Raw genomic sequence first — 24,036 nt, 5'->3', positions numbered from 1 at the left:
GGGGGATGTAATCGGACACACATACCCCCACCCCAGTCAGCCCATTGTATTCCTGCAGGGGGCACTGTTGCACCCAAGCATGCCCATTTCACTCCACGGGCACAGCTGCACCACCCAGCATATTACACCACAATACACCAGAACAGTGACAGGAAAGCTTTTTATGTCTTATGTCTTCTTCCTCTTTGCAGGAGGGAGAGTCTGAGAAGAAGGACCCATTTGAGGAAAGTGGCCTGAACCTGAGCCCGACTGCGGCAGAGGCCAAAGAGAAAGCGCGCGCCAAGCGGGTGAACAAAAGGGCTCCACAGATGGACTGGAACAAGAAACGGGAGATTTTCAGCAACTTCTGAGCCCGGACAGCAGCTCTTCCCCTTCTCCCCACCCTCCAAACTGAACATCTCCAGCGTGCCCCAGCCCCATTCCTGGCTGTTGACCCAAGACGCTTTGTGCTCTGCTCTTCATTGGTCGCTTTTTGCAAGGCAAATTTTTAAAAAGTGTCTTTTATGGACAAGTGATTCCAGTAGAAATGTGACCAAAGCTCCTCCCAGCATTCACCCGGCTGCCTGCGGTTCCCACATTGCTGCTGAGGGAACACTGGAAAGATTTCACTTTTGCTTCTTACCTGCTTTATTTTGGTTTTTACTATTTTGAGCTTCCCCCCGCCGCAGAATCCCAAGTGGGATATTATGCATTCCTGTTTAAAAGGCTCACACCGAGGGCTCCCAAACTGCACACTCTCGTTCATTTCAATTCAAAATATTCTAGTTTGTTTAAAAAAAAATTGAAAAAATCCCACTCGAGCTACAGTGTTCAATACTCTCATGGTGGGAGATTGGTGAGTGGCTACACATTTCTCTCTTATTGGCTTCTCTATTGATTTAGAAGGGTTGGTGGGGTTTTTTGTTTGTTTTTGGTGTAAAAAAGAAAATTTCCCATCTGTTTCTCGTTAATGCTGGAACCGCTCTCCCCCGGGATCCCTTTAACCAGTGCAATAAAAGCCCTTTTCTCAGCAAACCTTTTCCCTTCTGTGCTCCACCCCCGCCTCCCCTCAAAACAAACTCTGGGTGTTGAGAAAATGGTAGGACTTAAAAACAAAAAAAACCCTACAAAACCCAACAACCCAAGCCTCAGATGTGCATAATAAAATGCAGAAATGGCAGGAGAGGAAGGGAATAAGCTGCCCCCCGCCCCCGACAATAAAGGAATGTCTGTGTTTCCTGTTAGCACATCCACACGCAAGGATTTCTGTCCCCAATCTCTATTGGAAGCCCTGTGAGAACAAACTTAATGAGACACTGGAAACATGGCTCTTCAGGCGGACTTCAAAGAAGCACAAGTGAGTGTCTCATCAGCTGGGAACGGAAATCCTTGAAGACCTTGCTTTGGGAGGCACTCATGAAAACAGGGCTTCAAGCAGGAGCAATCCAGCGGCCGCTCTTCCACTCACATGCTGGCTTCAGAACCAAGCCACAAACCGAACCTGCTCTGCTATTTCTGACTCAGGTTTTAAACCTCTCCCATTTTCCTGCTGATCTCTCACCAGCTGCATTGCCAACCTGGAAGAATAACAAGCAAACTCTCTCTGTTGTCTTATGTTGGGCTGGGCCAGGCCCATTGTAGCAATGTGATCTGGCATGTGGATTGTCTTATGGGAAGACGGAATACTATCTGCTGGTCCACACCGTATTACCCTAACTGTTAAACAGGCAGCAGGGTTGGCGGGGCAGACAACTGCTTTGGCTTTAGGCCCCTCTTTGAAAACACCCTGCTCTCAATGTTAAAATGCACCATTAAAGCTATCTTACATAGCCAGGACTAAACTAGCATAAAATCTTCACTACTTACCTCGGGCTTCAAATGAGGGACACTAACGAAGAGTAAATTAAACGTGTACTAATGGCTTCCAGGCAGTGGAGTTGTACTGGGGCTGGATCGGTGCCGTAGAGAGCGGGACGATTCCTGTTGCCTTCTTACCAAAAGCTAACAAAACAGCCTTTTTGGCTGACGTGTATTTTGTAACAATGGCAAAAATAGTATTAAAAAAGCAGGTGGGGTGGGGACTGGGTGGGGCAGACAGTTTAGGTAAATGACCCCCCCCACCCCCCCCAAACTAATGACACACTAGGGCAAGAACGTAAGATTTGCAATAGTATTTACGATAAAGCACATGGTTCAGTTTTTTGGCCCCAGGTTACCCTCAGACTCCGTATAATGGACAAGTGGCCTTTGACTTCGTGCACTATGGTCTTGTTAAGGTTCTGTGTATATTTCATAATATGGAGCTACAAAAGGTGCCTTATAACATTTACTGTTCCTGTCAGTAGATGGATGTATCACAGCACCGTGGGGAAGGCGGGGACGGGCCGGATGCTGTAGCAACTGCCCAGGGGGTCTTTGGCTTCTTTGCAGGGACCAGTGAAGTGCAAGGCTGTGACCATACTGAAGACAGGGCTTTTGGCTGGGCTTTCTTTTAGGGAGGATGTACAGTGTTAGTGGGGCAAATGGATGCAAATAGGATCTTGGAAAGAAATCTCTGCAGGTGTTTGGCTGTAAACCCTGGGACTGACACCAGGTTAGAGAGAGTTAGTAAGAAGTTTAGAGCTTTTCTTCCCTACAGGAGTCTCATCTTGGCCTCTTACCTTGCGTGTTTCAAAAGACAATTTGATGGCGGGGGGAGATGGGGGCGGGGCGCTTGCTGTTGGCCACAACAAACAGTTGCTACTCTAAGAAGTCAGTAACACAAGAATCCTTACACTCATGACATGTAGACTGCTTTCAATCCCTGCACTTCCAACCACACCAGAGACAGTATGTGCGTCTGCTAGGGGCAAAAGCTCCCCAGTTACATTGCAAGGTAGATGTTAAAATACAGCATAGCAAACAAGGAAGTCATTCTCTAAAAACCTGTAAATACCATATTACTTGCATAAGACAGAAACAATGTAGTTGAGGGGAAAATAGCATGGTTGTGTTTTCTTTTTAATGCTGATCAAAAGAAATCAGGTATGCAAATATGTACCAAGAAGATTTTAAAATTATCGCTGCATAGTCCATGGAAACAGCTCATGGTTAAAGCACTTATCGCTATTTCTGACATCTAGTAGCTCTGTAATAATAATTATTCAGTTTCTGTACATTTAACTTGAAAAACCAATACAAGTATAAAGCGGTTATCTGCATTGTAAAGACAATGTATACTGTAATGTCAATAATAAACTTTGTTTTGCCATGTACAGCTTAAAAGGGTAATTAGTCTGTTCTTCATTTCAGTCTTGGTGTTGTAAAGAGCTTCAGAAAGGAAGCACAAGTGTGTGTGTTATTAAATTCCATTCCCTTCACTGGCTGGTTAGAAGAGTGGGCCAAACAACCTCTGCAGTTCTGCAATGGGTTAATAATTGTTGCTTTGAATGGTGACTTGCAACAGAGGAAAATTGTTGGTGCCCTTTTTAGCTTTTTGGAGGTATAAGGGGGCCTGAAAGGTTTGATTTTGGTTTACTACTTTCTGAAATTTAAAAATGTCTAGTATTGGCTTCATTTCATGACTCTGAAATCCATATTTCTCAACACTTAATTGGAAAAAGCTGGGTATGGGGAATCTTTAGCACAAAGAACTTTTTGCCCAAGTGTTGGGGATAAAGAGGCATAATCTAAACATTTTAAAAGTTTATAAAAAAATCACTTCTCTCAATCAGCTCTCTTCCTTGGTGTTTCTGATGTTATACAGCCGCTACTTCTCCAGCTTTAAGTAGGCCTCACTGTAGATCAGACTTCAGTTTCTGATGTGGGATGGGGACAGGGAAAGAGCATAACTTTGCAGGCATCCATTAAACATTAGAAAGAAGCCAAAAAAAGAAAAGGAAAAAGCACAAGCTCGATGTCCCTCTCTGGATGTCCCCACCTTTAATACAGAGACAAACTCCCAACCTGCAGTTCTTACACCTGAGCCACAGAGCCTGGCCAGGTCAGGACCGAGCACTGCAGATGTGATGTGTAGGCTGAGTGGGTGACAGCTCTGGAATAAAGATTACGCAGTATTATGCAAACAAAATGAAGCAGCCCTTCCACTCCAGCCCGTTGCTGATTTAGCCCCTGTGCTAGGCAAAGTTTGCGTGATGCTTGTGCAAGAACAAGCTGTTGGAATCTTAACCATTTCAGTAGCAAAGTTTCCCCCAGCTTGGGCTCAGCTCCTCAAAGGCAACTAAATCTCTCTGATGCTCTGGACTTCAGTGCAGGGCTGCTTGGAAGCACACTAGAGTCCCATGGGGGAATTCCTGCAGTATTTAGGGGGATTTTCTGTTTCCTTCCCTCAACCCCCAGCTGTGATAAAGCTGGCTGAGGTGTTCTCCTGTTTCCATTTCAGTTGGCCCTCAGTTCTTTATGGGTTAAATCTGGACACAGGAAGGATCAGTCAAAACAATATTTATCATCTGATTAAGCCAAACCACCACAGCTGCTACAGGAATGGGTGGTTCTGTGACAGATTCCCCCCACACCCAAAATTCAAATAGCTGACCACTCCAAATTTCAAACCCATTTGACAAACCCCTTTGCAATCCAGCACCCTTTGAAAGGCAGACCCAGCACCAGGATCAGAAATAGAGCTACGTTTGCATCCCCATTGTGGCAGGTGTCAAAGGAAAGCATTTACGCATGTGCTTAAATCCTGCAGACTTCAGTAAGGTTGAAACACATGCTTGAAGTGCTGTCCTGAATCAGGGCCCAAGCTCAAAACAGTTCCCACAGGGAGAGTGTGTTCAGAGCGGGGCAGCATTGCCAAAGCTGAACTTAAGAACGGCCCTGCTGGCCGTTCTCTGCATCACTCTCGATGCTTCCCCGGTTCTTGGCTACCAGCAAAGCCCCAATTTCCTGGTCTGGGTGGCTGGGCTCATCTTTATGAAGCCCGAATTGTACCTTTTTAATGTAATATTCCGCCCCATGGAGGGCTGCTTCCCTGCTGCCTGGTCTGCCCCATACTCCCATCCCTGCCTCCAGCTGGGCCTTGCCCTGCTCAGTCGCTATGCCTTCCAGCTGGGTTGGGGAATGAGGCCACCACGGTTCCCTCCTGCACTGTAGAGATGTCAGTAAAACCTTAATAAAAAAAACCACCTTTCTTAAACCAGTTTGTGCCCAACCAGCTTGAGGCAGGGACTCCGGGCATGGCCGGGCACCGAGCTGGCGGAGGTCTCCTTCCAGCTCCATCAGACACTGCAGCGTGTAGCATTTCCCCATTCCCACTGTCCCTGCGCAGTGTTTGTGTTAGACACCCACACCCAGGGACTGCCTGCAGAGCTGACTCAGCAGGACGGCTGCATTTCAGAGAGCTTTTCCTCTTCAGAGATCTGCTTTTGCTGGGTAGCTGCTGATTCCCATCCCATCTCTCCGCAGCACGAGGTCTCCTCTCCCCCGTCCCCTCCCTGCTCCAGGCCCAATGCAGTCTTACTGGGGCTCAGAGTCCAGCGGCTTCACAACCCTGGTGCAGATCTGTTGCTCTAGGAGGAGCAGCCATTCCCTCAGCATCTCTTTGCAGCCGGGCAGATGTCCCTGTTGAGGCACTCTTTGCAGCGAGGGTTCACAGGCAGGCAGATCTGCTGGCCGAAGCCCACGAGGAGCCAGTTTATCTCACTCCAGAGATCCCTACAGACCCAGAAGGGAGACGAGTTTTGTAAAGGCTGCTGCTGGGCGGGACTGAAGACAGGCTTCTACCTGAACTCACAATATGGCTGCTGGCTGTGCGATGCACTGGCACCAAATCCCCACTGCACCCGTGGCCGGGCCTTACACCGTACGCATTCCAGAGGCCACTGCACACAGAGTGGAGTGCTGGTTTGGAGCACTTGGTGGGGTTTCCTTCCTGTTCAGCGCCTGTTGTGAGTCTCTGATACACAGAGAAACTAATTGATCATTTAAGATATCGGCCAGAGTTCATCCCTGGTGAACGAGACCAGCAGACAGATCACCCCGATTAGATGGTGGAATGGCCTCCCAAGGGAAGCGATGGCCTTGGGCTGTGTTAAACTAAACTGGACAGTAGAGAATGCGCGATAGGGCACAAGTCCAGCAGGGGTGACTAAAGTCTCTGCCATCTCTGACATCTGTGAACCATCTAAACAACTGAACGAGTGATGCTCCCCGGGAAAACAAGAAATAACCCGCGGCCAAGTCCCAGGCCTATGTGCTGCAATGCCAGGCTTCCTTTCCTGCTGCAGCCGTGACAAGGGGAGGGGACAGGCTCACTGAAAATGCCACGGGGCAGGGTAGGAAACAGCTCCGCAGGGTTCTGCGCACTGGATGCGGTAGCTGCTTGTTGCCATAAACCACAGCAACGAACAAAAGATGCTGCAGGCTGGTAATGGGGAAAGGAGTGCAGGTGGCAGTTTCCTGTGAAGATTACAATAAGGAGGAGGAGGGAGGGGACTGTCGGGGGTGTGTGTGTGAGTGTGAGAGGATTTCAGAGCCAAGCAGCAGCTGAAAAACAGCCCAGATCCCCTGTTGCCTGAGGCACCTCACCTGGGCAGCCAGTCCTCCAGCGCTGCTCTGGTCTCCTCGGGGGTTTTAGTTTCCTTCTTCACCCACTTCAATCTGTTAGAAATCCTGTGCACATGGGTGTCCACACCTGGGGAGCAGAGAGGTTGGAGTCAGGAGGGAACACCTGGGTCAGGAGGAAGCAGGGTCTAAGGAGTTAAAGAAGCAGTCCACTCAGGACCCATAGCAGATGCACCAGGCTGTATTGGGAGGTTCTTCCATCTGAGGGCAGATGCCAAGTGGGTTTTTGCTGTCCAAAAGTAGGGCCCTAGGAGGCAGGATACCATGGCTGGAGTAAGTGTGTGCGGGGGGGTGTCATAAATTGACATAAAGAAGGAACAGCAAGGTCTTGCCAATGGTGAAAGTGTGAAACAATCTCCCCCTCCTCCCAGTCTGCCATTCAGAAGTGCCAAGATTTGGGGCCTGAGTTGGCTTGTAGCTTTTTCCTTAGTTTTACGTATCCCCAGCCCTAAGCTGAACCCTTTGCAAACAGGCAGGTTGTCAGTCCTGAGGTTTTAGCCTTTGAGGATATGTGGCAACCTCCGACCTCCGCACCCGAGATGGCAAGGAACGTGTGAGCTGGTCTCACTGACGCCACCATGCTCTTGTAGAGTGCTTTCCATGGGAAAGGGGGCGGCGTCATGCCCACCCGGTGGCTGTGGAAACTGAGGGGAAGTGACTTGCCCACGGTCACACAGCTGGGCAGCAGCAGAGGTGAGAGCGACTCTCGGGCCACTGCCCTATTCACTGGACCATCTGCCTCTCTCAAGGACCCTGGACCGGAGTTCTCAGATCAATGCAAGGTAAGACTGCCTTTTCCTCTGAATTTTCTGCCAGTCCGAGAAACCCCTAACACTGCCCAGCTAGTCCATGTCCCCAGCGTCTTGCCCGTGTGTTGGGGCTACTTGCTGGCATATTTCAGAGCAATTATTTTTGGCACTTCCCTATGAGAACATGGATTAAACCAAGACTTGCTTGGAGTTATGACTAATGTCTTGGGGGTGGGGGAGGCAGAGTTATTCCTTCTCCCTGTTCTGGTAGCTACCAGGCTAATCTCAGATTGTTATTCAGAAACGCAGGAGCAGATGACAGAGCATGGACAAGAAGGAAAAAGAGCTCCTTCCATTCCCAGCTCATTCCATCAACGCTACACAGCCAGGAGGATGCGGGTTGTACAACAGAGGTCACAGAAACGGCCCAGGTGGGTGACGTATTTGTCAGCTTCGCTAGCAGCATGAGGGCACTTCGTTTATCGTAACTGGTCTGGCTCCGTAGCAGTGTTTTCTGTGTGTATTGTACCCGTAAGGGCTGAATGAACAGAATGCTGACTCCCCAGAGGAAGAATGGGTTTGCTCATTGTGATTTTTGTTTGTTCGTTCAGTAAACCCTCACGGTCCCACTCCGGTCATCCACAGCGCTTGGCGCTTTCGGTGTGTTCAAACCCTCCGCCCCCAAAAACCCAATACCTACAAAAGCCAGTCCTCACCACGTCACCAAATGAAAATCTCCCTCTCTTCCCCCAAATTCTCCACCCCTCCCACACTCCCCACTTCCCTCAACACAGAACAGCTTGCAAGGGGCCCTCAAGGTCAAAAGATTCAGGCGCTCTCAGACCAAAGGATGGACAGTTGAATTTCAGAGTCACATCTGGAGAATGCCCTGTGGCCTCCTCTCATCCCACAGGAGCTCTGGTGTCTACATGGAGAGCAGGCATGGCAGCATCACCCAGGGACACAGCTGATTTTTCAGACAGAAAGCCCTAACCGGTCTGGAAGCTGGGTCAAAACCAGCATCGTTACCAGCATTCTGAAACCGAGGCAGCCGGCACATGTCCTACGTAGCCCCCAAAAGTCAGGATTGTTACAGTATTTGTATTTCAGTGATTAAGTAGCCAATAATTACAGAGTTAATTAAACAGTGCTCAGGTGTTTTAAGATGTACTTTGTCCCAGTAATTAAGTTACTTGTACTTTATTCTTTAAGTAGGCAGCAAGGGAAAACGTGCCAGAGGAGGATTTCCAAATACAGGACCCTCGAGGTATGGAGCCGAAAGAAGTGCACCGATTTACCAAAGCACCGAGCTCCCACATGCTCCCACTGATCCCTGGGAGTCCCTGCAGCAACGCTGATCTACCAGGGTTAGCAGCACTCAGGGCTGAGGGTAACTGTAAGACCCAAGCCCTGCCAAGCCACAGAACAGTGTTGAAGCGTTACGGCCAGACAGGGTGTCAGGAAAGGATGCGAGCCAGCTCAGAATGGCTCAGAACCAGGCTGAGCAGAAAGTCAAAGCCCTTTCCTGCTGCAACCATGACATCTGCACTGCCAATGGATTAATATGGGAAGGCTAGAAAACAGCAGCCGCCAGGCCCCAAAGGCCACTGCCGGGAGTTTGGCCAGTTTGGTTATATCTTGAAGGATGATAAATCGGGGGGAGGGGGCAGGGGTGTGTGCACGCGTGCATTCACATAATCGAAAAGACTTCTCTTCACTGGGAGCCTGACCCTAGAAGTCCCTTTGGCTTCAGTGAGGGAGTTCTCTGCATCAGGGGTTTGCTAGGTGGGTCTCAGCATCAAGTGGGGTTACCTCTCTGCAGGGCTCACGACGATTAAGTCATGAGATGTCGCTGATCCTCTCAAGAACTTTACGAGGATGCTATAGAGAGGGGGCTCCTCTCTAGACACATGGCCCAAAAGTGGTGGGACGTGGCTTTGAAGGAAGCCATGATTTTCCCAGGGCGACATCACTCTGAGCAGACTGGGGCCACAGGCTGCCCACTGTGAGAAAGCCAACCCATTTGACTTACAGTTTGTTTCACCACAAACAGTTTTCTTTGTGGCGGTGTGATCTAGCAGGGCACAGGCCTGGGGGCCAGGACTTCTGGGTTCTCTTCCTGCAGTGGCCTCAGCTGGCATTAGGCAGGCTGCAAACGCTGCCCCTTCGTTTCCCCAGGAAATGCATTTAATAATGGTACACAAAGAGTTTGGAAGGCTCAGGGAATGTTTGAAAAGTGCTTTGAGACTCTCAGATGAAAGGCTCCAAGCACAAAAGTAGACTATTGTTAGATCAGCCGTGACAGACTGGTCCTTCTGTTGCTAACTGAACAAAACCCAGGAAATCGCTGTAAACAGGAAGAGTATAGCTTTGCCTCCTAAATCAAAACACTGCGTACAATTCCTTGGAAAGCTATCAGAGCTCCCTCTGGACTCTCCTCCCCAAGAGCGGATTAACTGTTCAGCAGGAACAACAGACTCAAAAGCTTGTCAGTCTAGTGCAAGAACCACACTTGGTAAAGCCGAGTTTCAAGACACAGTTGTGGCCTGTGTTGAACTTGGTATTGAATTTTCACTCTACGCAGGCGTCATTCATCAGGTGGTAGCATTACCAGGTTTCCCATGACTCTCTCTGATTAAGCACCAAACACACTTGGAATATTAATCTGTCCCCACAGACCTTGATGCATACCTGGAGCTCCGTCTTAGCCGAACAGAAAAGCTAATATGGCAGTGCCACCTGCTGGCCCTGATGAGCTAAATCAAAATCCTGCCTTACCCAAATTCCGTTCCTTTAAAATGAAGGGGTACAATCGCTACCAGAACCTCACTCCAATCCAACCGTGCCTCTGAGGCCCATTCCCACTATAAATCCAAGAAGGCTTCAAATGATCAGCCCCATCAGCTGAAGACATCGAAACAGGACCTGAATACAGTGCTATCTAGGCCTCCAACTTTTTAAAGTTTCCAGTACCAGAAACGGGGCAGAGAAACAAAGACACTAATTGCCACAAACCTCTTGGCTGACAATTCCACAAGGAAACTTGTGGCTAGGAATTAAAATTAATTCCAATTCAACCTAAAACAGCCAGTTTCAAACAAAATCCTCCCAGGGACTGTCCGCAACTAAGCTCTTTCTAAGTATAGTTGCAAAAATCAGACTACCTCGGTCCCTTCTCCAGCTGGCCCTAAAGGACCGTTTCTGAAGTGAGATTTGTTTAAACAAAAAATACGTTGTTATTTAACAGAGGCATCGTGGAATTACATCTCCGTTGCTTTGCGCTTTTCATCAGGGGACCTTAAAGTGCGATACAGGTCACCACACATCCCTAGTTATTATTAAATTAAGAATAAAGGCATTGTTTAATCAGCACACCTAGGAGGTAGCAATTAGACCCATTTTGCAAATTAGTAAATCCAGGCAGAATAAGCGACTAGCCCAAGTGACTTCACCAGCCTTAGAATCCTTCTGGTATTGAGATCTATGGTTAAAAAGCTCCCTATAAGAGCAAGGTAATATGACGTTACAAGCAATGGATTAGGAAAGATTAGGATTGGGAAGCATGGGCGGATCACGGGAGAGCAGCGCCCTACACACTGCAAAACATACCGATCCCAGTCACGTTGTTCCAGGCAATGGCCATGAGCAAGTGGGCCATCTTGGGCCCAACTCCCGGCAGGTTCATCAGCTCCGCAACGGTACTGGGGACGTCACTCCCGTATTGCTGCTTCAGGATTGCGGTCGTCTGTTTTATGTACTTCACCTTGTTCTGGGAAACCAAAGCAAACTAAGTTCCCATCCAAGAAATGCAGAGGAGAAACATGGACTAGACAACAGAACTATTTCCTTCACTTGAGGGAACTGACACGAGTTTGTGGAGGAAAATACAAACCATGTCCTAGATGTATCCGATATAGCAAGAAGCTGCAACGTGATCACCTCGAACCATGCCTGGGATGATGCCAACAAGTGCACTCTTGTCCTGGATACAGATTGCTAAAACTGGGATAAAATACGGCTTCCAAATTACGGTGGATCAGGATGGAGTCTCTCGTAAGCAGGACATGATACATGATTGCCTGCAGCAAGGGGGAAGAAATGAGGGTCTATGGTGGGGTGAAAAAAAAGGAAATACACGTAAAGGGAGAAAGGAGAGGAATTCTCGCTAGCAGGTGAGTGGAAGAGGTGAGAGTAGCAAAGGAGAGTAAGAGAGGTAGGGAGCATGAATGGAACAACAAGGGGCACTGCTTTGGGAGAAGTCAAGATAAATAAATAGGCAACGACAGACTGAGGACAAGTCACTTGAAGCAGAGGTGGTTCCCAGTTGCCATCACAGGTCATTTGGATAATTTTTATGGAAGAAGGGGGTGAAGCTTGCAAAGGCCGATCCAACCACCCCGATCCGACTCAACTCTTTGTGCCTCGGATAGTCCTGAAACAGCTCCAACAGTTTGGGGACCAAGGGCATTATTCGACTTCTGCTTAGACACGCGGCCATCCACGACCACTATGGTCCGGCACTCACCTTCCAGAATCCCACCGGGTAAATGAGCTGCCCCAGAGTCACGTCATCTGTCTGCAGAATGTTGTCCACGGTGAGACCATGCTCCCGCAGGCGCGACATGGCTGCCGAGGTCACCTGATCTTTGGTCTGGCTGGACAGCATCAGCGACAGCAGAACCTGATAGCGCATCACCTAGAGGATGAGATGGGAGATGGAGTGTCAGAGACCACTGGACTAGTCAGGGCTGGGATCCTGAAAGTTCTGGGTCTGGGGTCTGCAAGCCAGTGGGGTGCAGCGACACACACAAGTGACGTGCTTATCAATCTGTACCACGTGGGCCTCGCCTCAGCTCTTACCTTATTACTTAAATAAAAGAGATTGCAGCCGAGAAGAGTCAGAAATTGCATCGACTTCCGTCTCCCCAGAACCCCTAACGTTTTCCTCTTAGGTAATCACTCCTCACAGAAGAGCAACAGCGAGTTATTATAATAACTCGCTGGAGTTCATGTCCATGGAATCGGCATCTCCGCAAGCTTAACAGTTGAAAGATAGAGCTGGGATGTTCAGAAATGCCTAGGTGATTTAGGAGCACATGCCCTTGACTTTCCATTGGATTTGTGCTTCTAAGTCACACCCACCTGACTCCTATTGGATTTCAATGGGATTTGGATGTCTGATTCCCACAGGCCTCTTTGGAAGTCCCAGACTAAGGGCTTGTCTCCGGGTTAGTGCAGGGCCAGCCAGGGCGTGGATCTACAGTGCGCCAGCTTGCCACGCAGTAACATCCCACATGGGCACTGCAGTGAAAGTCACTCACATGGGACATTCTAGTCCAGCAAACTAGTGCACTGCAGGGTCACACGCTGACTTACCACACAAAAACTCACCATGTAGACAAGCCCTTAGAAATTAAAATCAAATATGTAATGAGACATTGAATTGCTGGACTACTCTGGACAGAGCATTTCACTGAGATGAATTTGTTTCTCCAGACTCAGGCCTCATAACACTGTCCAGCATGTGGCATGGTCACCAGAAATACCCTCGTTGGCTGAATTCTGATCTCACACCAGTGTCAGTCTGGAGGCACTTCACTGAAGTGAGTGAAGTTGCTCTGGTGTAACGGAGCAGAATGTGATGTGGTGTCTTTAATTCCTACTTTACCGCTGAGCTAGAATTTCCTCCCCTCTGTGACTCTCCACTGCAGACCCCGTCTTCCCAGCTAGGCACCTGGTGCTGGGGGCTAGCGTAGCTGACTAAGATGATTGCAGAACATTTGGGCTACAATTCCAGCTTCAGACTCCTCAACCCCCTAAAAACAGCCCTTGAAAGTTCTGGCCAGCAGCCGGAAAAGCACAGGGTTATTGTGCTAGGGGTTATTACAATGCCTAGGTTTATCTTGGAAGGAATAAGTCTATTCCCTTAGGGAAAAGAGTTATTTCCCAGTGAGGACTTGCGGTTCTCTTTAACCCCAGAGTATCACTTTGTGCTGGTTGATGTATCTTTATGGTGTCACACGCTGTCTCAGACTAAAGCAGAAGCTAACCATTTTCACTAGGGACTTCAGACTAGAACATGAACCCAGGCCTGGGGCCAGAGATTACGAGAAGAGCAATATGTCAAATAAATCTACCCAGTTGCATCTTCAATATTGTCCCTTTGGAGCCCTGTGGGCTGCTCAAGTATATGTTGCCGAGCTGTTATGCAGAGATCACCAGAGTCAGCCTGCCCTTTATCTAAATGTTTTCACACAAACAATGCCATTTGATAGAGTCTCCCTGCAGCCTCCCATCACAATATTGCACCAGGGTTTGTTTTTTGTACTGTTGCAGATGTGTGCAGATGCTCCCTTTGGAGGACTGCGTCATTCTGGGCCTCTGATTCTGTGCCAGGGACTTGGGGAAGCACAGCACCATTCTCAGCACGCCCGCGTTTTTAAACAAATGTTTTCTTAATGGTGAACGAAGGGGGAGAAATACTGGATGTGTGTCCTTTTTTGCTTCTTTATAGTGCATAAAAGCAGCCTGGAAAGTTTCCTTCTGCTCCCCCCACCCCCCCAATTCTGCTTTGTTCTTTGTGTTAAAGATTTAAGTCTTGTCTGCTCTTTAGATCCTGCAAAACTCTGTGGCTGACGAGAGAACTGGCAGGATTACATCATCAGATAAGCCATCTAAGAAAAAAGCATAACCGAGAAGGGATTTGCACACAGACTGTTTAAAACTCTGTTACTATCTATTTAACTCAAATATCTAGACACGGACCCAAAAGTTCCTTTGGCAGAGGGCCAATACCTTTGCCTCTTCAGTTACAGGCCGAGAGCTCTCCCAAACCACATGTCCAGACTCAAACACAAAGGGCACAGCAAGTCTATTATTGTAAGACCTTGCGCGCTCTAGGTACAAACTCACACTCCTTTAGTTAAACCAGTACAAGGCTCCTGTGTGGCTGTGCGTAACTGGGTGGTTTGTCCCTTTATGGGCGATGGGGAAATGGGGCCAGCCAGCCCTGTTCTGAGGCAGAGCCCCTTTAAGAAAAAGGGGTTGGGTCTGGGAAAGGGGATAATCAGACCCAGCTGGAAAGGCGCCCCCCCCCCCCCAACTTCCTATAAAGGCTGAAAGAGCTCAGCTGAGGAGAAACTGCAGCAAGCTGTTTGGCCTGCAGCAGGAGGAAGAGACCCAAGGAGAAAGGCCTCTGGGCCCCTGCAGCCAGTTTTGGGCAGGGGAACAGCTTGGTTTTGTGTTACTCTGCCAGTTTACTATTGCCATAATAAACTGTGCCCGGAAGGAAGGGCCTAGACAGAATCTGGGTGAGGCATTTAATCCTTCCTGGGCTGAGGGGAGAGGGCAACAACGCCTAGGCCTTTTCTACCTGAGACAGTGGCACCAGTTTAACTTGAAATCAGTTTTTAAACATATTAAAATTGCTGCAAACTCCTGTGTGGATGCTCTTAATTGATTGGAGGGCTTATTTCAGTTTCTTAAAGCTGTCTCTTATGAACTTCAGCTAACCCAAAATAAGAGCATCCAACCAGCCTTTGCACTGGTCTAACTGAAGTCACTTTAGAACTTACATTAAACTAGGGCACCGGTGTGTGGAGACCTGCAGGCTGCCTTTATCCAACAGAGAAGAGCAAAAAGGAACAAGCAACTTCCTTCCCCCCCGTCCTTGCAAGTCGCCTTTACACGAGATGCCCCATTGCGGTTCCCTGCTAGAAACCAGTGTAACAACCAGAAATTATGTTGAGAGAATCCCATTAGTAATGCTCACATTGATTTATTTTGGGAAGAGGTGGGTTTCCCAGCTCCTCTTAATGCTGGTTCCTCTCTGGAGACTGTTGAGACTAATCAGCTAGATGAGACTTATCCATGGCTCCCAAAGGGATTTCTGGAGCTGCCTTTATGAGCCACTAGCCTACACCAATTGACAGGGACCACCAGAATATTTTTCCATTGCTTCTGCTCAAAACCAGACATCACCTTGCTCCCTGGCTCACAAACCTTAAGCTTCCCATCAGCAAGTGTCTCCATTTAAGATGGAATTAAAAAAAGAATCACGTCACTAATAAAAACCACATATGTGGCATACGTCACTCTTCATTAAGAACATAAGAACTGCCATGTTGAGTCGGACCATGATCCGTTTTGCCCAGTATCCTGTCTCTAAGAGTGGCCTGTACCAGAGCTTCAGGTGGAGTGTACAGAACAGAGCAGTTATGCAGCGATCCACTGGTCTTCCACTCCCAGCTTCTGGCAATCAGAGGTTTAGAGTTGCCCCAAGTGTAGGGTTAAGTCCCTGCCCATCTTGGCCAATATCCATTGATTGACCTATCCTCCATGAAGTTATCCAGTTCTTTTTTTACCCCAGTTACCCCGACTGTCCCCCTCCCAGTGTTTGTGGGCTGCAGACTAGAAGTTACTTGCACCAGGGACCGGTTTTTAGCTATCTAAAGCATCTAGCATGGTGGTGGTGGCACCCCTGTCTCCTATTCTCTGCCTTTGGCACACAACGGTTCAGTCTCCTGAGGGCTGACGTGCTTCAGTCTAACCCAAATTAAGGGGTCAGTATGGGGTAACTGGGGGAAATTAATTAGCAGAGCTATGTAGGACGTCAGGTGAGATGATCTAATGGTCCCTTCTGGCCTTAAACTCTACAAAATTAAGAAACCTGGTTCAAGTTTTGAGTGAAAAATGAACCTCCAGATCTGGAGGACTGTTTTGCACAGCTCTGCTGGCCACTCCACTTCTCTCCCTATGTCGGAGCTGCTGCCTGAGTGGAGAACAGCGGGGGAAATTCACACTGTTGTTCCATAGCTTGTCTCCAGCGCCTGGCACTGAAGGGAGCTCCTTCACCACATTTTGCACTTGGGGGAAGGCAGCATCCACACAGCTGCCGAGTCTCTTTCCTCTGGTGTGTCTTTTCCCCCCATAGCGTTCCTAACACTTAACATATTATTAGAGAATGAACAAGGGCAGATGCTCGTGGAGGCAAAATGAGCAAGAGGTGAGGGCAAGTCTCCCTCCCACAGTTCTCATCTTCTGACTTGCTAAATACTTAGCTCTGTGTGATGGGGCTGACTGCATTGGCCTTTGTTGGATGTGGCTTCTAAGTACTTGGTTGTAGGATACAATTATCTCACTGTGCATCTACGTGCTCCCCTACTACGCAGCAGTAGGGGATACAAGGTTTGTTTGTGTGCAGGGCTGAGAGGAGCAAAACGAACGGCATGGATCCCAGCTGAACTCTGTGTCACTGGCCCCACAGTAAAACAGCGTCCACCCCTTATCTTACAGTGACCTGCCATGAGCTCTCATTGGGCCTCCAGACCAAAGGATTAAGTCTCCGTCGCAAAAGTCGGAGCACAGCAACCCCTCATCATACTGGTTTCCACCAGTGAAGAGTCTCTTTAGTTGTAACACTCAAGGTCAAAGCAGAGGCATCAAGATCAGGGCTGATGAAAGGGACGGTCAAGTTCAGGTAATGGGATGACTGACCACCCCATGGAACAGCCCTTCTTTGTCCTTCATGCCCAGCAAGGAACTGCCAAGGAGAACTCATCATTCATCTGGCAAGATAAACCACTCACTGAGTGACCAGAGGAATTCACACCATTTCTCATGGCCTAGAGTTCTCATACCTTTCAAACTTATTTTCCACGGCAGAAATATCTAGACACACACATCCCTGGGCAAATCACGGAACCTCTGTAAAAATAAGGTAGGGCACCTGCCCTCCAGTATGAAGGACTGTGAGATCTACAGCTGGAGAAAGTTGCACAGTATTGTCTGTTGCTCAGCTAATGCTCTCAGGTTGAACGGTGAGCTGCGTGCTTTACCTCTGGAGGTGCGCTGGTGTCAAAACATTTCTCCGCCCCCATCTGATCCACAGGAGCATCCTTATTCCGTCTCATTTCCCGGATATTATCCAGCTGCTGCTTCCAGTTCCCTGGCTCCCATTTCAGTCTCTTGGAGTCAGTCTCCTCCTTCTCAGCAATGCCTCCTTCCAAAGAGTCATAGAGAACGCTGACTTTCTTCCCCTTCCTGCTGCTCTTTGATGGGATGGCTGCCATGCTGTGCGCCCGATTTCCTGAAAGAGGGGAAAAAGGGACTTTCAGACCACAGCCTTTGGAATAGGGGGGCCAAGTTTCTCCCTACACCAATATAGCGGAGCCACGCAGCCTAAAGTCGGGTTAAGGTTCCACCACTCCCTGCTTGTCCCGCAAGCCCTCCCATCTGGAACACAACCATGTCCACAACATACAAATAAGGCAAGTTCTCCTGTATACTTATGAGTTGTATAAGAACTTATTGGAAAACGGCCCCTTTCACATGTAACAGCGCACACACACAGCATGACACGCTATCACGTCTCTGGCCTCTGCACAGGGCTGGACCACGCGCAAAGGGCTGCCTTCTGAGCCGCGGCAGCGCTTATCTCCGGTGCCTGCCAGTGCAGGGCTACGCTGGAGCCGGCTTGCCTCCTGGGTCATGCCAGGGGCAGAGTCCGTTTAATGGCCCCTACTGTGGGGTCTACGACAGCCCTCCTGGCTGGGGATGGGCTTGGTGACCCGATGGGGCTGTTCCACCGGTAGCCTCTGTGAGCAGGAGCTCAGAGTTGGATTCGCCGGGCCAACGCTCCCACAACAGCGACTGCACGGGGCCCGGGAGTAGGTGGGTGCAGGCAGCAGCTCCAGCAGGGGAGCCCCCCCTTAAAGTTCACATCCCCTCATAGCCAGTCACCCCCCACGTCAGATCCTCTTCCAAACCCACATCCTAGCCCCCCCAGTGCACCCCACTTTCATCTCCCAGTCCCACCTCCAGTTCTTCCATCCTGTCCCCAAGTCCTCTCCCTTTCTCCCTCCATGCACCCCCACTTCCATCTCCCAGCCCCTCCCTCTCCATGCACCCCACTTTCATCTCCCAGTCCCACCTCCAGTTCTTCCATCCCCTCCCCCTCCATGCACCCCCACTTGCATCTCCCAGCTCCTCCCCCAGTTCTTCCATCCCCTCCCCAAGTCCTCTCCCGTTCCCCCTCCATGCACCCCCACTTCCATCTCCCAGCCCCTCCCCATCTCTCCCAGCCCCTCCCCCTCCATGCACCCCCACTTTCATCTCCCAGTCCCACCTCCAGTTCTTCCATCCCGTCCCCAAGTCCTTTCCCTCTCCCCCTCCATGCACCCCCACTTGCACCCCCCAGCCCCTCCCCCTCCATGCACCCCCACTTCCACCCCCCAGCTCTTCCATCCCTCCATGCACCCCACTTCCATCTCCCCCCGAGCCCCAGTTCATGCTAGGGGAGCCCCGCTCCCACCCCCGCGGAGGGGGGGCAGCCCTGGGCTCTGACCCCTCGTACCTATTGCTGCTGCCGCCTCCCCCCGGGCCCTGCTCAGCTGCCTGGTCACCATCCTCCCGCCGCCGCCCGCAGACAGCGGGGGACTCGGGGCTGCCGCGCACATGGCTCCGCTGGACTACACGCCCCAGCATGCCGCGCGGCAGTCACGTGCCCCGCCTTACCCGGAAGGGGCGGGGCGGGTCCTTCCGGCCGGAGTGGGCGGGGAGCTGTGAGCGGGGTGAGGGGGCTGGGCCTGCTGGCCGGAGGGGTGAGTGTCCCCGGGGCCCGGCAGTGGGGAGCTGTCTGGAGGGTACTGCCCGGGGAGCGGGGGGGCTGGGTGACATGGAGGGGTCCCCCCCCGAGGGGCTGGGGAGGGGCCAGTTGGGGGGGGCTGCGTGGGGGGTATTGCCTGTGGGGCTGGGGGAGGGTACCCCCTTGGGGAGATAGGGCCTGGGGGGTTATGTGGGGTCACCCCCCCCGATGGGCTGGGGATTTGGGGGGCTCCTATGAGGGCTGGTGCACTGGGTGGTTATAAAGAGGGTATCCCCTGGGAAGCTGGGGTAGGGGGATGGGGTTTGTTATGAGAGCGCCCCCTCCCCCGCAAACCGTGAGCAGCTGGAGTGTGGGTATTTGGGGGTCACAGAGGGCCCACCCCTGGAGGCTGTGAGGTTTATCGGGGGCATCCATTGTGGGGGAAATTGTACAAGGACCCCCTATAAGTAGCTGGGATATTAGGGATTGAAGGGGGTTATACAGTGGTCTTCCCATGAGAGCTGGGCTATATGGGCACTAGGGAGTGGATGTGGAGAGGACAATTCTGGTGGCGATAGGATGGGGGACTGTGTGGGAGAGGGGTTATGGAAGGGGCCTGTCCCTCTAGGGAGCTGGGATATGTGTGGGGGGTGGGAGCGGGCACTGTACAGGGAACCACACCTAGATATGTGAGAGATTGGGGCTGGGAGAGACTTATAAAGGGATCACGCACAAAATACATATGGTGGATGTTGGGGATTAACTTGTTCCCAGTACTCATGGGACAGCAGGCCCATTGGGGAGTTGGGACCCTCTTTCTCAGATAAAGGAGGCATATGTGAAGAAGAGTATATTTATTTAGCACTTGCCATATTTCTGTAGCAGCCACTGACGCTGTACCTGGTCTAATGGGAGCCTGTTTTGTGGTGGTGTGGGAGAAATGGCTTCTGAGGGCCTTCACTGTTTTTGGTTGAGATTGACACACCTACTCCTTGTACCCCTCTAGTCACCCCACTGTAGCTGGTGTGATGCAATATTTAATTAGTTTCACACTTTTGCCATCACTTCTTTTTTTATTTATTGCTACTTTCAAAATTTGCTCCGAGATGAAATTTACTGTACAAGGTTTTTAGCCTGGGAGCAAAACACCTTATGAGTTCCTATAAAATAAAACAACTGTACAGTTCGAAAATTGACGTGTGCTGGTCAGGCATTTGGTGCTGCTTTATTGCACATACAGCCCTCTGGGAAAGTGCTGCCACAGACAGGGACGTCCCCTAGCTAGCTCGAGGACATGTTCAGCAAAGGTTACAGTGGCACAAGCATCCCACAACCTGGCAGCATCGCCCCTGCCAGTGTCTCTTCCCTGATCTGAAGGGAGTTCACTCCTTGGCCTGTTTGCAAAGACTTGCAAGAGTAGAGCTGTGTGTAAATATCCCATTGAAAAGTGAGATGGATTCCAGCGTTGCCTGGTTCTTAGGTTCTGTCTACAGCTCTCTATATAGTAACTGTTCTATGCATGCAGGGGCCTCTTGGTGTTTTCTTGTCAACAATGGCGAAGCAGCAAAGCAAGGATCCTGGGTTAAAGGAGAAGTTTAAGAGCCTCTTAGGTCTGGGACCATCCCGGGCTAGTTCCAAATCATCAGAGGGCAAGCAAACAGAGTTTATCATCACTGCAGAAATACTCAAGGTAAATTGTTATAGGGTTTGAGGACTGAGTTTAGAGTCTGAGCTGAGATGAATGGGTGATGAGCACAAAAATGGAGGGGGTGTGACTTGGTGGTTAAAGCTGGAGACAGGGAAACGGGACCCCTGAGTCCTATTTCCAGCTTTGCCACTCACTCCGTTTGTGACCTAGGGCAATTCGCTTATCCTACTTGTCTCTCAGGTCAATCATAGATAAAATGGGGATAAGGTTAAGTACCTCATAGTATTGCAGAGTCTTAATTAGTTAATATATCTGGGTAGTTTGAGATGCCTGGCTGAAGGGCTCTGTGTCAGTGTAAAGTGCTATTATATAGGCTAAATTAGAGCACACTTTCCATTTCTCCCTCATTCTGTCATCATTCTACATGAACTTTAACCTGCTGATGTTGGTTACAGCTTCATTTAAGTGCATCTCTGTGGGGGTGACTAATGGTTAGTCTCTAAAAACAATTTTTAGACAATGTGGAGCTAATTTGATAATGATCCAAGTGGTCATTTTGAGAGCTGGAGGGGGATGTTTCTGATGAAGAAAGGCAGAGCCTGGATTATCTTAATTATTTCCATTCTTCTTTTCAGGAATTAAGCGTAGAGTGCGGATTAAATAACCGGATACGAGCGATCAGTCAAATCTGTGAAGTAGCAAAAACCAAAAAATTTGAAGAGGTATGTTTGCTGTCAGGTGTAGGGTAAATGTTAGGAGGATTGAGATAAACTTTAAGCAACAGCCTTTGATTTCTCTTGTAACAAGACACTTAGGTAATTTGGCCTACCTTTAACATTGTTATAATTGTTGTAATCCAGAAAGTTATATCTTGCATTTTTATTGTGCTGTACAAACCTATAAGAAATCAATGATCCCTGCTCCAAAGACCGTTGGAACAATTTAACAGGTGTAGTGGAGCATTCTCCATCACTGGCAATTATTAAATCAAAATTAGATCTTTTTCTAAAAGACATGCTGTAGTTCAACGCAGAATTATTTCAAAGAACTTCTATGGCCTGTATTATGCAGGAGGTTAGATGAGTTGATTACAGTGGTCCCTTCTGGCCTTAGAATCTATGAATCTGTATTCCTCTGATTTGGACAGTGGAAACATAAACTGTACAACAAAGAGCTCACACTCCAAAGCAAAGCAGAGAGAGCATCATTGAAAGGCTTTCCAGGACAAGTAGCTTTAAGAGGTGCTTAAAAGAAGACACCAAAGTTATTATACCTGTTGTAGGGTAGTGGGATGCTGCTCTTGACTTAACCTTATTAGTAGCTGTTACAGTCCTGCAGGGAAGTGTCCGCTAGTTCCCTCTGACCTAGAGTTGCTCTACGAACAAACAGGCACTGAAATAACTTTAAATCAGCTTTAATTCACACTCTTAATTATTTCTGTGCAAGTCTCTGTGTTAGATGCTCTTTATATCAGATTGTCATGTTGGTTAAACTCAAAACAAAAGCATCCACACAGAGACTTGCATGGAAATAGCTAATGGTATGAATGAAGCCAGTCCAGTCATTTTGTTAATGTGTACGCCAACTTTCACTGGGCAGATGTGGCGCACAATTTCCACTCTGGCTATAGGAGAGGTGTGTGGAAGTAGCACTCAGGGAAGAGGGCATTAGGAAGCTACGAGGCATGAATCTTGTTAACTCTTCCCAGCATGACTTGCCCCAATTCAAGAAGTGACCTTGTCTTAGGGGGAAGACCCCAGAACAAGCTTAACCCTGCTAACGATACCTCTCTAATAAACGGTGCTGTTGCTTTCTATGTCCACGTACAGCATGCGGTGGAAGCAATATGGAAAGTGGTAGCTGATATGCTGCAGCCAGAGCTACCAGCAGAAGCCAGACATGCTGTGCTTCACTTGCTGAAGGCCATCATTCAAGGACAGGTAAAGGCTCCCCCTTCCAAATAAGGCTTGCACAGAGCAAGATGAATAGCACTGGCTGGCTGCTTCCTGCCATTTAAATTCTTCTCATTCTCTATCTTAGTCCAGCACAGTGAACAGGAAGAGCCTAGCATTCAGTTTGATTAATTCTCTTGGCTCTCAGTTTAACCTTTTTCTCTTTTAATTGGGGAGGCATTTTGTTCTCCTGAAAAAGGGAGTGTTTGCAGTGGCTGAATTCAATCACAGTGCAGCAGGCACAGTATAATCTTTGCCTAGACAGCTGTGTCAAGCACGTTAATCCTGACCTGCAGCATCCCTGCTATGGCAGGTATGCTAATCATCGAGGCAAATTCTGTACATGAGCCTTTTTCTTCAGTCTGATCAAGTCAGGCTCTATGAATCCTCAAGCTATTACAGCATCCCACTGAGCAGTGCTGTCTATAGCATTTCCTTTCAAAGTTCTGGAATTCGTGGTCTGGCTGTTGCGACATGGGCCACTTTCTGCATCTCTGGGGTTCTGGGTCTGCTGAATGTTGGAAAAGCTGTCTGGGGTCAGCAGTGACAGCTTGATAAATGTCTCTAAGAGGCTAAGGAGAACTGACTGCATTTGCAGCAGACCACAGGAAGATTTTCAGTAGACAATCACACAGCCCAAGGGGGGAAAAGGTTGCTTTTAAAGTGTGATAACATTCTGATAGTTTCCTAGTCATGGTCTGTAATAAGTCTAGTTTTCAGTTTGTATTGTGTCTCACACTATAATTCTTTCTCCTTTCAGGGTGAGAGACTAGGGATCCTCAGAGCACATTTCTTTCAGGTTATCAAGGATTATCCTTCTAATGAAGATTTGCATGAACGGCTTGCAGTGTTCAAGGCTCTCACAGATAATGGAAGATCCATTACTCATCTGGAGGAAGAATTGGGTGAGTGCTGCATACAAATGCTGAGGGTTGCTGTTGTCTTCAGATTCTGGCATAGGATTGTCCGAAAGCTGCAATGCCGTTGTTTTAAAATCATGCTGAAAAAAAGCTTCATGATGCTGGTTTTACCTCTTTAAAATAAAATTCCATGGCTTTTCTATAAGGCATAAAAATTATGTACTATTCTACATTATTGTGTAAAGTTTTAGGGTACAGATTCTCCCATGCCAATGTGATAAACAGTTTTATAGTAGTGACAAACCTGTGGATGTTCTGCATCCGTGAGTTTGGGGAGTTTTCTTAATTTTAAACGGTTGCCTGTTTATTTTTGGAGGGTTTTCTGTTGTTGCCGTCTTGTGGCAAACTTAATACAACCCATCTGACGTCGTTTTACATCTGTAATGTGGTTTGGTCCAGGCAAATTTAGCAAATTCATAAAAATGTGAATTCAATGCATGTGGCAGTTTATAGCCAGATAAGCAAGTCAGTTGTAAGTAGCAGCTAAGAAGAGTGTGACAGATCAAATAGCAGCCTTGGTCAATCGATCCTCACTCTTTATTATTCCCTTCTAGGGAGCAGTTTATGTAGCTGGAAATACATCAAAGGACAGATCTCTTTTTCAGCAAGTAGGGCCAGAAGGGAATTTGCAACATTTTTG

The 24,036-nt window shown here is 48.8% G+C and overlaps 3 protein-coding genes across 14 annotated transcripts in view; 2 read left to right on the top strand and 1 right to left on the bottom strand.

Moving 5' to 3' along the window:
* SLC9A3R2 (SLC9A3 regulator 2) overlaps positions 1–3,243 on the top strand; it is a 93,018-nt gene extending 89,775 nt beyond the window's left edge. For both annotated transcript variants that reach the window (XM_037911676.2, XM_037911675.2), the window contains exon 7: positions 192–3,243. In XM_037911676.2, the coding sequence (XP_037767604.1) occupies positions 192–350 (159 nt within the window). In that variant the 3' untranslated portion in view covers positions 351–3,243. The remainder of the gene's footprint in view (positions 1–191) is intronic.
* On the bottom strand, positions 3,218–18,786 carry NTHL1 (nth like DNA glycosylase 1). The gene is made up of 6 exons (XM_037911677.2): positions 18,646–18,786; positions 17,129–17,379; positions 11,818–11,988; positions 10,902–11,061; positions 6,508–6,613; positions 3,218–5,634 (listed from the first exon to the last, which is right to left on the bottom strand). Exons 1-6 carry the CDS (start codon positions 18,746–18,748, stop codon positions 5,511–5,513), a joined length of 915 nt encoding a protein of 304 aa, XP_037767605.1. The 5' UTR covers positions 18,749–18,786; the 3' UTR covers positions 3,218–5,510.
* Positions 18,787–18,790: 4 nt separating this feature from the next.
* TSC2 (TSC complex subunit 2) overlaps positions 18,791–24,036 on the top strand; it is a 44,121-nt gene continuing 38,875 nt past the window's right edge. Inside the window, exons 1-5 of one of the 11 annotated variants that reach the window (XM_037910085.2) lie at positions 18,791–18,892; positions 20,402–20,566; positions 21,160–21,246; positions 22,354–22,464; positions 23,237–23,381. In XM_037910085.2, the coding sequence (XP_037766013.1) occupies positions 20,429–20,566; positions 21,160–21,246; positions 22,354–22,464; positions 23,237–23,381 (481 nt within the window). In that variant the 5' untranslated portion in view covers positions 18,791–18,892; positions 20,402–20,428. The other 10 variants (XM_037910081.2, XM_037910082.2, XM_037910083.2 and 7 more) reach the window with 10 other exon arrangements.

This window comes from Chelonia mydas, chromosome 10 (assembly GCF_015237465.2).
Source record: "Chelonia mydas isolate rCheMyd1 chromosome 10, rCheMyd1.pri.v2, whole genome shotgun sequence".
NCBI classification, from domain to species: domain Eukaryota; kingdom Metazoa; phylum Chordata; order Testudines; family Cheloniidae; genus Chelonia; species Chelonia mydas.
This window is presented reverse-complemented; position numbering and strand designations above follow the sequence as displayed.

Bases quoted from the DNA above. Each gene is read 5' to 3' on its own strand.
- NTHL1 (XM_037911677.2), bottom strand. From the start codon at position 18,748: ATGTGCGCGGCAGCCCCGAGTCCCCCGCTGTCTGCGGGCGGCGGCGGG. The intron at 11,989-17,128 runs GTAAAGCACGCA...CTCATCCTCTAG, and splicing joins ACACCAGCGCACCTCCAGAG to GTGATGCGCTATCAGGTTCT. The intron at 6,614-10,901 runs GTATGTTTTGCA...TCTGCTCCCCAG, and splicing joins GAACAACGTGACTGGGATCG to GTGTGGACACCCATGTGCAC.